Source organism: Haemaphysalis longicornis, unplaced genomic scaffold, assembly GCF_048455015.1.
Source record: "Haemaphysalis longicornis isolate Haplotype H1 unplaced genomic scaffold, Haemaphysalis longicornis Haplotype H1 scaffold_9, whole genome shotgun sequence".
Taxonomy (NCBI): domain Eukaryota; kingdom Metazoa; phylum Arthropoda; class Arachnida; order Ixodida; family Ixodidae; genus Haemaphysalis; species Haemaphysalis longicornis.
The window spans coordinates 33739593-33752481 of record NW_027526460.1 but is presented as its reverse complement, the minus strand read 5'-3'; the positions used below and the strand labels follow the sequence as shown (position 1 = coordinate 33752481).

The window sequence follows — 12889 nt, the reverse complement described above, 5'->3', positions numbered from 1 at the left end:
AATTCCCACCACGAGTGATGTTTGCCTGGTTTACGCCAGGCATGACCAAACGGGCCACATGAATGATGGTGATCTCGCAGATTTCCCGTCACTTTTTCATCGAGCCCCTTTTCGACACAGCTTTTTTTTTTTTTAACCAGGGCCTACAATTTTGTTTTGCCACAACCACTCCATTGTGTATTTTAGGGGCAAAGCCCCTTAGGGGCTGAGGCTGTTGGCATCTCCTGTCGTCGTAACTGTTGTTTCATGTAGTCACGGAACTAAACATTGGGGAACTCGTTTACGCCTCGTGCTAGAACGTAATGTGTACTAAAAAAACGTCGGGACACTCATTTCCGCCTCGTGCTTTGTAACACGCACTAAAAAAACACCAGGACGCTCGTTTTCCAACGCCTTGCGCTAGAATGCTTCGTGTTTCAAAGACAAGAGACTTTTACTGCAAAGCTGTATACCTCTACCCCCAAAATGGTTTCATCCCCGTTGGCAAAAATGCCAAGGCAACAAGAATACACTTATACACTGCATGCTTTGCCACTCCCAGGTTTCACGTTAGTGGAGATGTTTGATCAAAAGAACACTGCAAACCTCAGTTACCCACAAGAATTTTGCTTCAAATGCACCGAAAGTTTTCCTTGCGCTTAACAAAATTATCATGTATGAGCCGTGCCACCAGTGTTAGAAATCATTCTACATTCATACAGGAAGTGTCTTTCGTGATGGTACGGTCCTTGTGTACTGAAATCGGATTAAAAAAAAAAAAAAGTGATGTGAGAAGCATGCCAAGGGCAGAGTCTTTTCTTTCAATTTTGGTGAGAAAGCCTCTTTTTTTAATGTGCCATGGTAGCGATGGGCGGTCCTCTCTTAGGAAGCCTGGTTGGCGTTGGGTCCCCTCCTGCGTCCGAAGGTGGCCACGGCATTGACAAAGCGCCGGTTGTACTGGATGCGCCTCTTGGCACGGCCAGTCTTCTTCTTCTTCTTCTCCTGCTTGTCCACCTGCGAGGGCATTACAGAACGCAAGCGCTTCTTTCATTCACCAGGCCTCACCTCACAACCCAAAGGAGACTTTATAGGGTCCCCTCAGGCAACAAGTAACACAGCAACCGAAAACAAAGTTACACCCAAGCAGCATTGCAATCTACCAATGTAAACACAGAGCTTCTGCTACTCTCCCATTGCTTTATCGTTGAGTATATGCAAGAGTGGTAGCTCAAGTGAGTCGGTACAGTATTGTCGGTACAGTAATTCAGTAATGTACAGTTGGTAATTTCCCGCCTTCTTGTAGAAGTACGACTACGTGCTGCATCCTCCACCCATATGCTGAGTCACCGAACCATGGCTTTGTTTATAAAATCGTGTTAGTGCATTCAATGGCTTAGGTTGAAATGTAGGTTCACGAATGGTACCTTTTTCTTGTCTGTTTGCTACACCTTTTCCTGTATGAGAAACAGGTTGCTTGCTAGGTAAGCAGGTGTACCTCTATTGCACAGAATGCAACAATGCATACATCTGTCTGTTGAGCATGTTTACAAAATGCGTATGGCCAACACTGCAACAGCCCCCCCCCCCCCCCCCCCCCCCCCCCCCGAGTGCCTTGCTCGCTTTCAGACAGCATGTTTGCAAAACAGCCATGTTGGTATGTGCCCCCTTTTATCCTTTTGCTCCGGAAAATGGAATGGTTGATTTATCTACAAAAAAAAAAAATTCAACCACAGCTAATATTATTTGGATGAAAATTAATATGCGGGCTGCCGAACAAAGAAACACAGTCCGAGGAAATTGTTACAGTTAAGGCAGAAAGTTCGGCTAGTTGGTTATCTGATGGCATTTTACTTAATGTCCGTGAAACAAAGAAAGATAACACATCACCCCGCCGTTCCCCTACACCACCCCACACATGCCAGCCTGTCTCGGACATGCACCCTCGCAGGAAGCCTATCTCCTTTTCTTAATACGGGAGAAGACGCCAACCGGGACAGGTTGCGACGTGTAGCCGTGCCATACGTGCATCAGCTCACACACTGCCTCAAAAAAGTGGGGGGAAAATGCGGCGTGGAAGTGCTGGCAATCGCACCTGGCAAGCTGATGCGGATGTGCCCCGCCGTAAACGAGCCACGGCAGGCTAGCACCAGAAAACATGCCACCAGTTTTGCAAACTGCAAAGAAGGTGTCATCGACCGCATTCTGTCGTCCTGTGGCAAATGCTACGTGGGACAGACAGGGCGGTGTTTAAACGACAGACTGAGAGAGCACCGTGCAGCAGTTTAATCGCTTGCGGCGGGAGGCCATCTGACTGATCATTGCAAGCGGTGCCCTGGTTGTACGCTGGTGTTTGATAAAACACGTGTTTTAGGATCTGGATGTGACCAAACCCGTCACGAGATTAACTAGGCTTTTTATGTCTACAGGGAAGGAGTTAATTGTGTGAGTACTCCTTCAATCAACCTTACAGAAAAGGAGATAGGCTTCCTACGAGGGCGCATGTGCGATACATAGGCTGGCGTGTGTGGGGTGGTGTAGGGGAAGGGCGTGGTGATATGTTATCTGTCTTTGTTTCACGGACGCTAAGTAAAATGTCAGTTTTAGTCTAGCGAAAGTCGTGTGTACTTCTTCGTCCACGTCTGTTTTTCGCTAGTAAAATGCAGACTGAGGAAATTGATCCCATCTATTTCAGACTGACCCCAGATCTTGAGCCACCCCAAAAACTTGCCACTCCGAGCAGTAGCCAAGCAGGCACCCAGTGGTCACACCGTCCACAGCCAGCCACCCCTGTTGCGTAACTACCCACAAATGCAACAAGGTGTCACACTGACCTTGGGGGTCTGTCCCTTGACCTTTCCGGCACGGGCCAGGGAACCGTGGACCTTACCTGGAAAAGGGATGCACAGTTTTAAACGTTGCCTGCTAAAATTCCGAACAATCCAATAAATTGTACAGCAGCATTTCAACCCCCATTGCAAAGCAATTACACGGAAAGATATATCCCATCAACGCATGAAACGGGGTGCAACAGGCGCAGAAGAAATGGCACACGTGAGACGCTTGCACCTTGATGGTTGCATGCATTCTGCCAATGACCACTCCAGAAGATAAGTGCAACCCTCATCCTATACTATTCCTGTTTTAGCAGTACTGACTGCTCTCACGAGTATGGAGTGTTGCACAGAGTACCACTCCGACAGGGGGCACTTGTAGTGCATGGTGCACAGCAGAAAGCCCACACAACACACATACGAAGCACATGAGAATGAAAAGTTGTTGCACTGCCAAAATCGCTGGCTGCTTTAGCTAATACCTTTTTTACTCAGACCATGATCCAAAACTTGCTGTTGAGCCAGTTGATTCATGGCAGCAATCAAAAAGAATATAGTTCAAAGCATTCATGGTGCCCGTAAATGTCGTTTGTTTCTGCCTTCGTCCACGTCTGCTTAGCACCATGTTCTTTTTTTTTACTGCAGCCATGATCCCAAGGGGGAAAAAAAATGCAAATGTTAGGGCAGGTTAGGCACCTGAAATGAGAATGAGCACAGAGGTATTGCTGCAGCCAACGTATCTGCTTGTTGTATCCAAAACTATTGTCCTGGTTTAAGGCACTCTTGTATATGCGAACCACAGATGTTGCGTGATGGCTTCCCAATGCTTTCCAACCGTGGCATGACTATGGAAGAACGAGTCACCCCCAGACTGACTTCCCTTGCTGCATGACAGTGTCATCGCAAACAAGTTAGCCCACACCACTGCGCCAGAACACGTTGACGTAGCAAATTCACCGGAAGAAAAGCATTTATTTAATTTGAACAACAGCGACTCGTCCAGTCAGCAAGGTGGCCCAAGGTGCACTTATTCAATCAAGTAAGCAAACAGCGTGGGAATCATATCACAGAAACATGTTATATTGTGAAACCATCGTGGCCAAGAAGATAAATGGCGAAATGGCTGATTGACTTTCCAGATTTTTCTTAGTTCAGTCGGTGCATACCAAATGAGATTCTATGTCACAGGGTTCAACAGTACTGAAAATTACTGCTTTGTGGAAAAAAAAAAAAAAAGAGTAATGCTAGTGCCGTGGCGCGACAAAAACTGTGCATGTTTGTGCCTGCAATATTACGTTGAATGAAACAAGTTTTACGTTATTTTCAGCTCCCTTCTTTTGCAACCCACAATCCCATTGGCAGTTTCAGGTGAGCAGCATGCATTTCACTTCAATTTCTACCTGTGCTTGCTCCACTAGTGAAATTTTTTGACAAGCGTCTGTTGGAAGGACAGAAGAAAATTCACTGTACAGAACTGGAAACGACCCCACGACCCAAGTTCACATTGCCACTTGTCACTATCAGGTGTGAACAGTCTCGGTGAGCGATGTTCATCGGCGGTGGTCTGGTGACAGGCGAGTGCTGCAAGCGGGAGCCCAGCACCAACCTGTCATCGGCATCACCAGCGCTGCTTCACGGACGTTTAGCTTGTCCTAAAACTGCGCAATGCTCCAACGACTTGTCAAACCATGAATATAATTGTGTTACGGCATGGCGACGCAAGAAAAGGAAGTTCATGCTGCAACGAAGCCGATAATCCTCTTATCAGCAGCAACAGCAGGGGTGAGACAGCCCAAAGAGATTTGGGAGCAGTTTTCGGAGCAGCAAAATTTCGATTTTGGAGCAGAAGAAGCTTGATTTGGAGCAGGTAGGGACATTTAATACATCGTCTTGTGAGCTTAAAAAATCACAATTTCAGCAATTTGAAGGGTCAAGTACACATTCCAATCAGTTTTGAATACACGTACACTGAAACAGCCTTACGCGAAAGAATTTTTAAAGAGTATCACAACGTTCTAACTGCACTACCTTTTTCCTAACTGGTGAGATTGTGTTGTGGCTGTACACAACACTGACAACAAAACTGCCGTTAACATTATCAAATTTAAGGGCTCTGCAATTGTGGCGTGTTTTTTTTACCGTTTCAATGCTAAAATTATTATTTCTGTAATCCCAGGCTGCGTTGTACGAACGAGTAGTCACGGCAACAGTTGAGCAACTTCGAGCTAACGGTCGCATGCCTACCTGTTGCAGTCCGTGGGGCACACGTCCACCCGGTGATCATTTGAGTAGCGTTACTGTTTAGCCACCTAGTTCTGGACATTAAATTTCACTTCGCATACATCAAGTGTTATTAGTCGCGTGCTATGGGAACCATGCAGTCCTGCAGCTATTGGGCGCTGCCTGGACAGGTCGCGGCGCCGCAGCGCCGCCCGCAACTTTCGTGCCGACCGTTCCCTCCCGGGCCGAGGCTCGCGATCGCGCTTCGAAGCATAGCAACACCTCAGCATTTTATAACACCACAACGAGCCAAAAAGTTCAATTCACGAACCCGATTATAGACGCACGCACCGCGTTTCGCACTCAAGGACAAACCACGCCGAAGTCGTAGGCCCCACATTTCAAAACTTTTTTTACGAGCCGCGCAACTTCTCGTAATCTCGCACCAATCTCAAACCATATCCCCGCGTTAACGTCACTGTTCAGAGCGACAATTGATAGAATGAATAGACTGGAACCCAGCTGATAGCGTAAAATAAACCAGGGAAAATATCGGCGATGCGCAGTGAGCGCGTGAAGTAGGCAGTAGCAGGCAGATCAGGCGGCGGCCATGTTTGTAGCCACACCGAGGCCTAATCGGGAAGGCCGTTTCAGCGAACCTGGACAGAAAGCCAATCGTGTTTCAGAAGCTATCGTTTGCTTCATTTCTTCAGTCTTTCTATTTTTGCCATTTCTGTGTTTGCAACTGACCGCCAATAAAAGCGGTCACTGGGATGCGGGAGGCTTTCGTCCCCACCGGAACTGACATGAGCATCAAAATCCGTGCCTTTCAGGCTCTTTTGTAGCAGTTTGGCGCAATTTTCGCAATTTTCATGCTTTTGGAGCAGCTTGGCGCAGGAAAATGGAATTGTATCAAAAAGGCGCAATATGCGCAGCTGTCTCACCCCTGCTATATTCTAATTTACCTGGATTCTTAGATTTGATTTTTTTTACAGCCTTTGTAAAAAAAAACTGCTGGAGTGACACAGCTGAACAAGTTACCAGTGAACGCTGCACAAATCAAGGAGTGCAATAAGGCTAACACCACCCTATCTGGTCTGTAGCAGAAGTTACGACGGTTTCAAATCTGGGCCTTGAAGGCAAAAGTGGTTTTTCTAGTTCCCACCTTCCAGGCCCAAACTTCAATCGGTCAAAGCTTCTGCTACAGACCAGACAGAATGATAATGTCAGCCTTATTGCACTCCTTGATTTGTGCAGAGTTCACTGATACCTTGTTCAGCTGCATCCCTCCTCCAGCAGTTCTTTTACAAAAAGCTGTCAAAAAATATAATGTAAAAAGCGTTATAAATGTGAATATAGTCGTTTTACAGAAAAACAAATTTTATATCTAGTCAGAATGAAAAACTCCATATTGCCCCCAATTTTAATCATCATAACTGCAGAAATAGACTTTTTCGGTTTAAGACCAGTGCGCCCCCTTAAGCCAAGATGGATAAGGCATTAAGTGCAAGTCTCTGAACTGAACAAGCCCATGCCACTGGATTGCAGACAGTGCTGATTTAAACCATGTTATGCCACCATCAGGGGCGAGACAGCTGAATCAGATTTGGGAGCAGTTTTTGGAGCAGCGAAATATCGATTTTGGAGCAGAACGACATTTATTATATCACCTTAGGAGTCAAAAAAATCAAATTTTTGGCAACTCATGGGTGAAAAGTGCACTTTTTAATTGGTTTTGAACGTACATAACACTGAAACACCCTTTCAATAAAGTTTTTTCTACCAGAGTATCACAAAGTACGAACTGCACTACCTTTTTACTAGCCATTTTGAATTCTTAGGCTCTATGCATAGATAGCGTGGAGTTCCATTGATAATATCGAATTGAAAAACTAAGCGATCGTAAGGCATTTTTATTATCAAGTGAATGCCAAAATTGTTATTTTTGTAACCCCATGCAGACTCGTCTTTACGCACAAGTGTAGAGCCACGGCCAAAGCGAGGTCACAGTCGTCGCACCCCACCAGCCCTCCCATTTCAATCCCCAAGGCGCATGTTCACTACGATCGTAATCTGAGTAACGTTGGTATGTTTATCCACCTCCCTTCCTTTGACAATAAATTTCACTTCAGATAAATGAACCATTATTACTAGCGTGCAATAATAGCCCGTCCAGCTATCGAAGACTGCTTGAACATTTCGCGGCAATGTAGCCTGCGCCACCACTTCTGCAGCGTTGATCGTCCCATTCCCGTCGCTTGCAAGTCCGCTGGGAAAGGCATCAATAACTCAAGTGTTTTATAACACCGCAATGAGTCCGAAATTTCCCTTCAAGCACATACCGGCCTCACACTCAAGGCCGAAACACGGCGAATTCGCGGGCGCCGTGTTGTTTTTGATGAGCTCCCGTCTTTTGAGTCACGCCCCTTCCAGCAACCGATCAAACGACTGAATGTAAGCCCCGCCACCCCCATAACTAAAACCAAGGTAGAAAGTGTCGAAGAGCGCTCTGCCTGAACCACAAGGAACTGCTTCGCCCGGTGGCCATGTTTTCATATCTTCATCGCACCAAGGTGGCGGTGCCCAGTAATGTCGTTCCGGAGATACGGCGCTCCAAAAATTGCCGTTTTTTCATCAACTTGCACAAGCAGTTTGACGCCTCAGTACACCTAAGCATTTTTTCTACAGGACTTTGCAATGGTTTTCGATGAGAAAATTTTAAAAACACACAGAATATAACACGTGCAACCCGACATTGTGACTTTAGAAAAAAACTACCTCGGGGACAATTTTATGCAGGTTTTTTTATGGAATGATTAATCAACGAACCCTTTACAAACAGCATCACCTTGAGGGTGCTGGAAAATTATGCCGTCAGTAAGCATTTTTCTGCACTGGAACTGACGGGAGCGTTAAAATCCTTCGCTCTCAGACTGTTTTGGAGCAGTTTGGCGCAATTTTTGCGATTTTCAAGCTTTTGGAGCAGCCTGGCGCAGGAAAACAAATTTGTATCAAATCTGCGCAATATGCGCAGCTGTCTCACCCCTGCAACAGCTATCACGAATGACGTCACCACTGTAAAAGCAAAGCTGTGGAGCATGTAAGCGGCGGCCCTTTCTCAGGCACTCAAAGAATACCAACTCGTACGAGGTGAGCCAGACGGCCCACAGCTAGTGCAGCACTGGCATCAACAAACAGTGCCACAATTATCAAAGCTCTTCCGAACACACGGCCACGGCATTCTGCCCACTAGCCAACAGAAAACAATACTGCTGATGCCACTACACAAACTTGCTCATCGGACACCGAAACTGTCATAAACTGACCTAGTGGCTGAAACTTTATTCATACCTTCGGTAGCAATGCCCGACTCATCTTTAATCCCACTTTAATGGGCAACAATTGAAGCAGGCGAAAAAATTAGCCGCGTATCTGCTCACTTCGTCGAAAATGTCGTGAAAGACTATAGTTGTCTGCCACACCTGCCAGGTAAATGCCTCTCTTCTCTTTCCTGCTCACCTCTCATGCTCTCTCGTATTGGTCCTCCAAGAAAAACATGCTAAAGGTTTGCTCAAGTATATTCAAATTTACCGTGTACTGCTGCTCCACGCATTCTTCGCGCCATCAACTGGAACCTGCCATTACTGTTGCCATTTGACTCCTTCGAATGCCGCCAGGAGGGCTAGAGTTGCAGGCGACTCCTTTTTGAACTGCTTTGTATTTTCCTGGGAACATTTTTTCATTTTATCAAGCAGACAATGTGTTCTTAATTAAAAAAAAAAAAAAAAGGCACTGCAAATATCACTTATGTATTGATGTTTTGCCTCAAATATGCCTAATGTTTCCTTTTTGCTCAACGATGTTCATAAGAATTAACATTGCCACCAGATTTACAAATTTCCGTTTCGTTCAACAACTCTCAGCTTTGCCAGGGCAGCCGAATCGAGGGACACACAGATGGACAGAACAAAATTTCCGCATTTAAGTAGCCAAGAAAGATGACCACTTTTGGGAGGGAAAGAGAGAGAGAGAGAGAGAAGAAACCTGGTCTCACCTCCGACCAGAGGCACAACAGCACTGACGAGGGCGCCCTCAGTCAAGCAGGCGGACAGGACGTCCTCATCGTTCAGCGGCTTGCCCCCATCGCAGTATAGCCGCTGGTTCTCGGGAGCAATGCCCTCAGCGGTGTGGAGGTAGTCCTGCAAAACACATACCTTCTGTTACACGCTCCCCTTCGCAACTGAAATGCCGGCACAGTCATGCTTCTTTACAGCTCACTACCACAGAACCAGGGTTCTCCCCACGGTGGGCAGCGGTAGAAATTCTGCCCACTCCTTTGCTTCACCGCCCACTGCCTTTGGTTGGCCGCCCACCACTCCCACTGAACCACCCGTCTGAAATGTGGGCTTAAGGATCTAGGAACGGCTACTGTGCAAAAGCAGCGCCAGTGGCAGCGGACCACACCTCCCTCCACCCGGTTACGCGAAAAGAAGTCTGAGCAAGTGGCTTTGAAGTCTCAGATTGCCAGCTGCGTGCAAATCTTCAAGTCGATGCCGCTTTCTCAATTTTTTCACCGCGCTGCTGCACCACAATATTCGGTATTTGACTGAGGCGTTCAATTTTTGTGATGAAAATTTGAAATTCTTGACCCCCCCCCCCCCCCCTTCCGCCACGTTCTGAATATGGACACCTCACAGCACTTTCTGGGAAGAACCCTGCAGGGAACCCAATATGTTTCTTTGTCGGCAATAAGGTGCATACTACCCCTGCTACACTTGTGCCCGAATGTCATTTGAACCGGTTGTCATTTGACTCAAATGTAAAGTTGTGCTGCTCCACTGGGTTTTGAAATGGCATTCAGTTAAAATGACATTCGAGTCGAATGAGCTCCCCAAGAGACATTTCTTGAACTCGCGCGCACAGCGTTAAAGTCAGAAAGCGTTCGGAGGGCTCCAAGTCCAAGTCAAGATTGTTAAAGCTTTCAAGTACCATCAAAGTTGTAGTGAAGCACGGGGGATTTTGAATGGCATTCGAAGCCACTCATTTAAGTCAAATGGCATTCGGTTCAAATGACATTCGGACACCAGTGTAGCTTGACAGACAGCCTGCTTGTTCAAAGCAACTGTCTTTATGCCCCACACCAGCTTGCCCTTTGTCCTGAATTTATACTGTAAACTTGTTAGAAGTAGCTCCCACAGTGACATTCACGGCTTTACTTCAAGCACGGCCTGAAAACTCGTCTTGCCCATGCTGCGGTGCTGGCACAGTGCAACGCACCGACTCTAAGAATATTAGAACCCACATATTCGCTTCTTCTAGTAGCAAGTAACCCTGCAGCAATATGTCAATTTTTCGACTGGCCTATAGTGGCTGAGCAGAGTTCAATGTCATCTGCTACCTGACTTTGGCCGTACACCATACCTTGTTACGGCTTTCGTGCGAAACAACAGTTAAGAACAGTGAATGCTACCATTTACAGTTTATCTTCCGCGCGTAACAAAATGCACGCTTCATTCGGTAACTACGACCCATCATCTTACCTTGAGGAAGGCAACGGTCTCGTCGCCGGTCACCTCAACGGCATGGCTCTCCTGACACTGGATAACAATCTTCATGTTCAGCTGTTTTCTGTAAATCAGAAATGGTGAAGAGAAAACGACTGCACCTTGAGCAAATGCAACGACCACCCGCAATCACTCGCGCCATCCGCCAAAATTTATCCACTTTTAAACTCGAGCTAGCCTACACTAGTAAGCGTTACATCTCCACCTTCGACGCAACACAGCAGAAATGGAAAGGAAACGGCTGTGCGGATAGCCGGATAATGAATGTATGCGGTTCGATCGTTCACATTTATTCCCACTATCAGTTCACCACAAATTTATCTGATTTCTAACAGTTGGTAACGCCTGTCGCGGTAACGACGCCTATGTTGAGATCGTAACTCTTGCTTCGAATTGATTCCTGCAACTCACGATCGAAAACAGAAGGTCAGACTGGCGGACAGAACGGTTCAACGAAGGAACGAAGCAAATCACTATCACCGCTTTTCGAGTTCGTGACAATCACTACCTAACCCCGTAAGGTCGGCAATCGCATCAAGCTGCGATCCAGGCGCGGCAGAATGGCATGACAACTCCAGGAAAATATTGACAGGAACGGTAAAGCCGTGCCAAGCAGTTTACTATAAACGTTAATTCAGAAGTGCTTATTTTGTTTATCTCCTGAGCTGCCACACGCAAATCCACGACAGGCAAAACCACGCCGCTCGTAAAGACTAAGCCTAACAGTAATACCACAATCGTTGCTCGGTTATGAAGTACCGAAAGCTCAAATTTACAACTCCTATGTACCCAGATGAGGCGGGGACTATTAGAAGATTTTGGAGGATAGTGGGTAGAAATTAAAAAAAATGTTTGACGCATTTAGTAGACACTTACCTGGGAATCGCAACGAAGATTCACAGATCGCCAGCGTGAGAGAAGCGAAAAAGGTGGCGCTACGTGTTTCTAGAGCGCGCCACAATCGTTTTCATAGTACCCAGACGTCAGGTCATCGTTTCGCTAGAAGTAGCCGACAGCGAGAAATAACGGCGCGCTAGTATTTTGCATAGTAGCTCTGGTACTTTGTGGATACTGTTTAAAACACGAGCACAAAAACCTACCTCGCGAAAATGTATTTTTTTTACAAATTGGTTAATTAAATTGCATCATACGTCAGGACATTACGTTATAGCATCCTCGATTAACCGCACCGGTGCACACCGGGGCACACCGGTGCGCCTTTTCATCCTCGATAAACCGCACCGGTGTGCACCGTCCGTCCTCGATAAACCGGGGTGCACCGTCGCGGGGCAATTTTTGGTTGCACCGCCGCGCACCGAGAGAGTCGACGGTGCGCCGGCGTGCAGTCCCGAGATGCATCGCGGACGATGCCGGCGAAGGAGCTTCCTCCGCCGTCTGCTGCAGCGACGGCGCATCGCCGCACTCGTGTCAAGGCGGACGGAGCTGTGTATTGTTGCTGACAAGGATGGCGTGCTTGTGAATTCATCGGTCAACGATGCGACAGTCTCATAACGGGCGGTAACAACGGCCAGTGATTGTAAATGAGGGCGCGAACTTTGTGTACTTCAAAGACGGCTGCATGCATTGCCAGAAAGTTGGGGATATTGACATTCGTTTCGTTCGATCGAATTATCATGAACTGTTACCGGAGTGCCTAGACGATGAAGACCTACTTGTTTTGCTGTAACGGAAGGGCGGAACAAAACAGGCACTCGCATTATGGCTCAAACGAAGATTAGAAGCAGCTTGTATGTAGCTGTTTAGTGGAAGCGGTGGCGGTACGTTGTTCCGCATGTGTGACGGATTTAAGTTGTGCGTACATATAATCATTGGCCTTCAATAAATACCACTTTCAAATAGCGCTGTGTCTCATTACAGTGCTGTATTGTTACTTGTGAACGTTTTTATGAGTTGATTTCTTAGATTAAGAGATGGCGCCTGGGTAGAACCGCCCCGTTTGTCCTCGATCAACGCTCCGTGCCGGTACGCACCGTCGTGGGGCACTGTGCACCGCGCCGGTTTTGGGGGCAACACCGGTGCGTGTTTATCGAGGACGCTATTAGTCACGCACACAAGAAGGCGGTTATTTCAAAATCGCAACTCCCTGACTCCGTTTTACACTTTTTACAGCACTGATACGACCATGGAGGAAAGAAAAGCTTTGCTGGATGAAAAGAAACAGCACATTTAAAAAAGCTGGGTAAATGTTAATGTAGCATAGAGGGGGGAAAACTTTCTCCCGGGCCCAGTGGTTCTCATATGGCGGTCCGTGGACCCCCCAAGTTGCAGTGTTCT

The 12889-nt window shown here is 46.9% G+C and overlaps 1 protein-coding gene across 1 annotated transcript; it reads right to left on the bottom strand.

Moving 5' to 3' along the window:
- Window positions 1-793: 793 nt before the first annotated feature.
- Window positions 794-11587, bottom strand: Rps30 (ribosomal protein S30). The gene is made up of 5 exons (XM_077685255.1): window positions 11471-11587; window positions 10571-10658; window positions 9085-9229; window positions 2811-2866; window positions 794-993 (listed from the first exon to the last, which is right to left on the bottom strand). The coding sequence occupies exons 2-5, from the start codon at window positions 10643-10645 to the stop codon at window positions 862-864; spliced, it is 408 nt and encodes a 135-aa protein (XP_077541381.1). The 5' UTR covers window positions 10646-10658; window positions 11471-11587; the 3' UTR covers window positions 794-861.
- Between the last annotated feature and the right edge of the window lie 1302 nt (window positions 11588-12889).

Excerpts from the sequence above, each read along its gene's own strand:
- Rps30 (XM_077685255.1), bottom strand. The coding sequence starts at position 10,645 with ATGAAGATTGTTATCCAGTGTCAGGAGAGCCATGCCGTTGAGGTGACC. Across the intron at positions 9,230-10,570 it reads AGACCGTTGCCTTCCTCAAG|GACTACCTCCACACCGCTGA; the intron begins GTAAGATGATGG and ends TGTGTTTTGCAG. Across the intron at positions 994-2,810 it reads TCAAGGGACAGACCCCCAAG|GTGGACAAGCAGGAGAAGAA; the intron begins GTCAGTGTGACA and ends ATGCCCTCGCAG.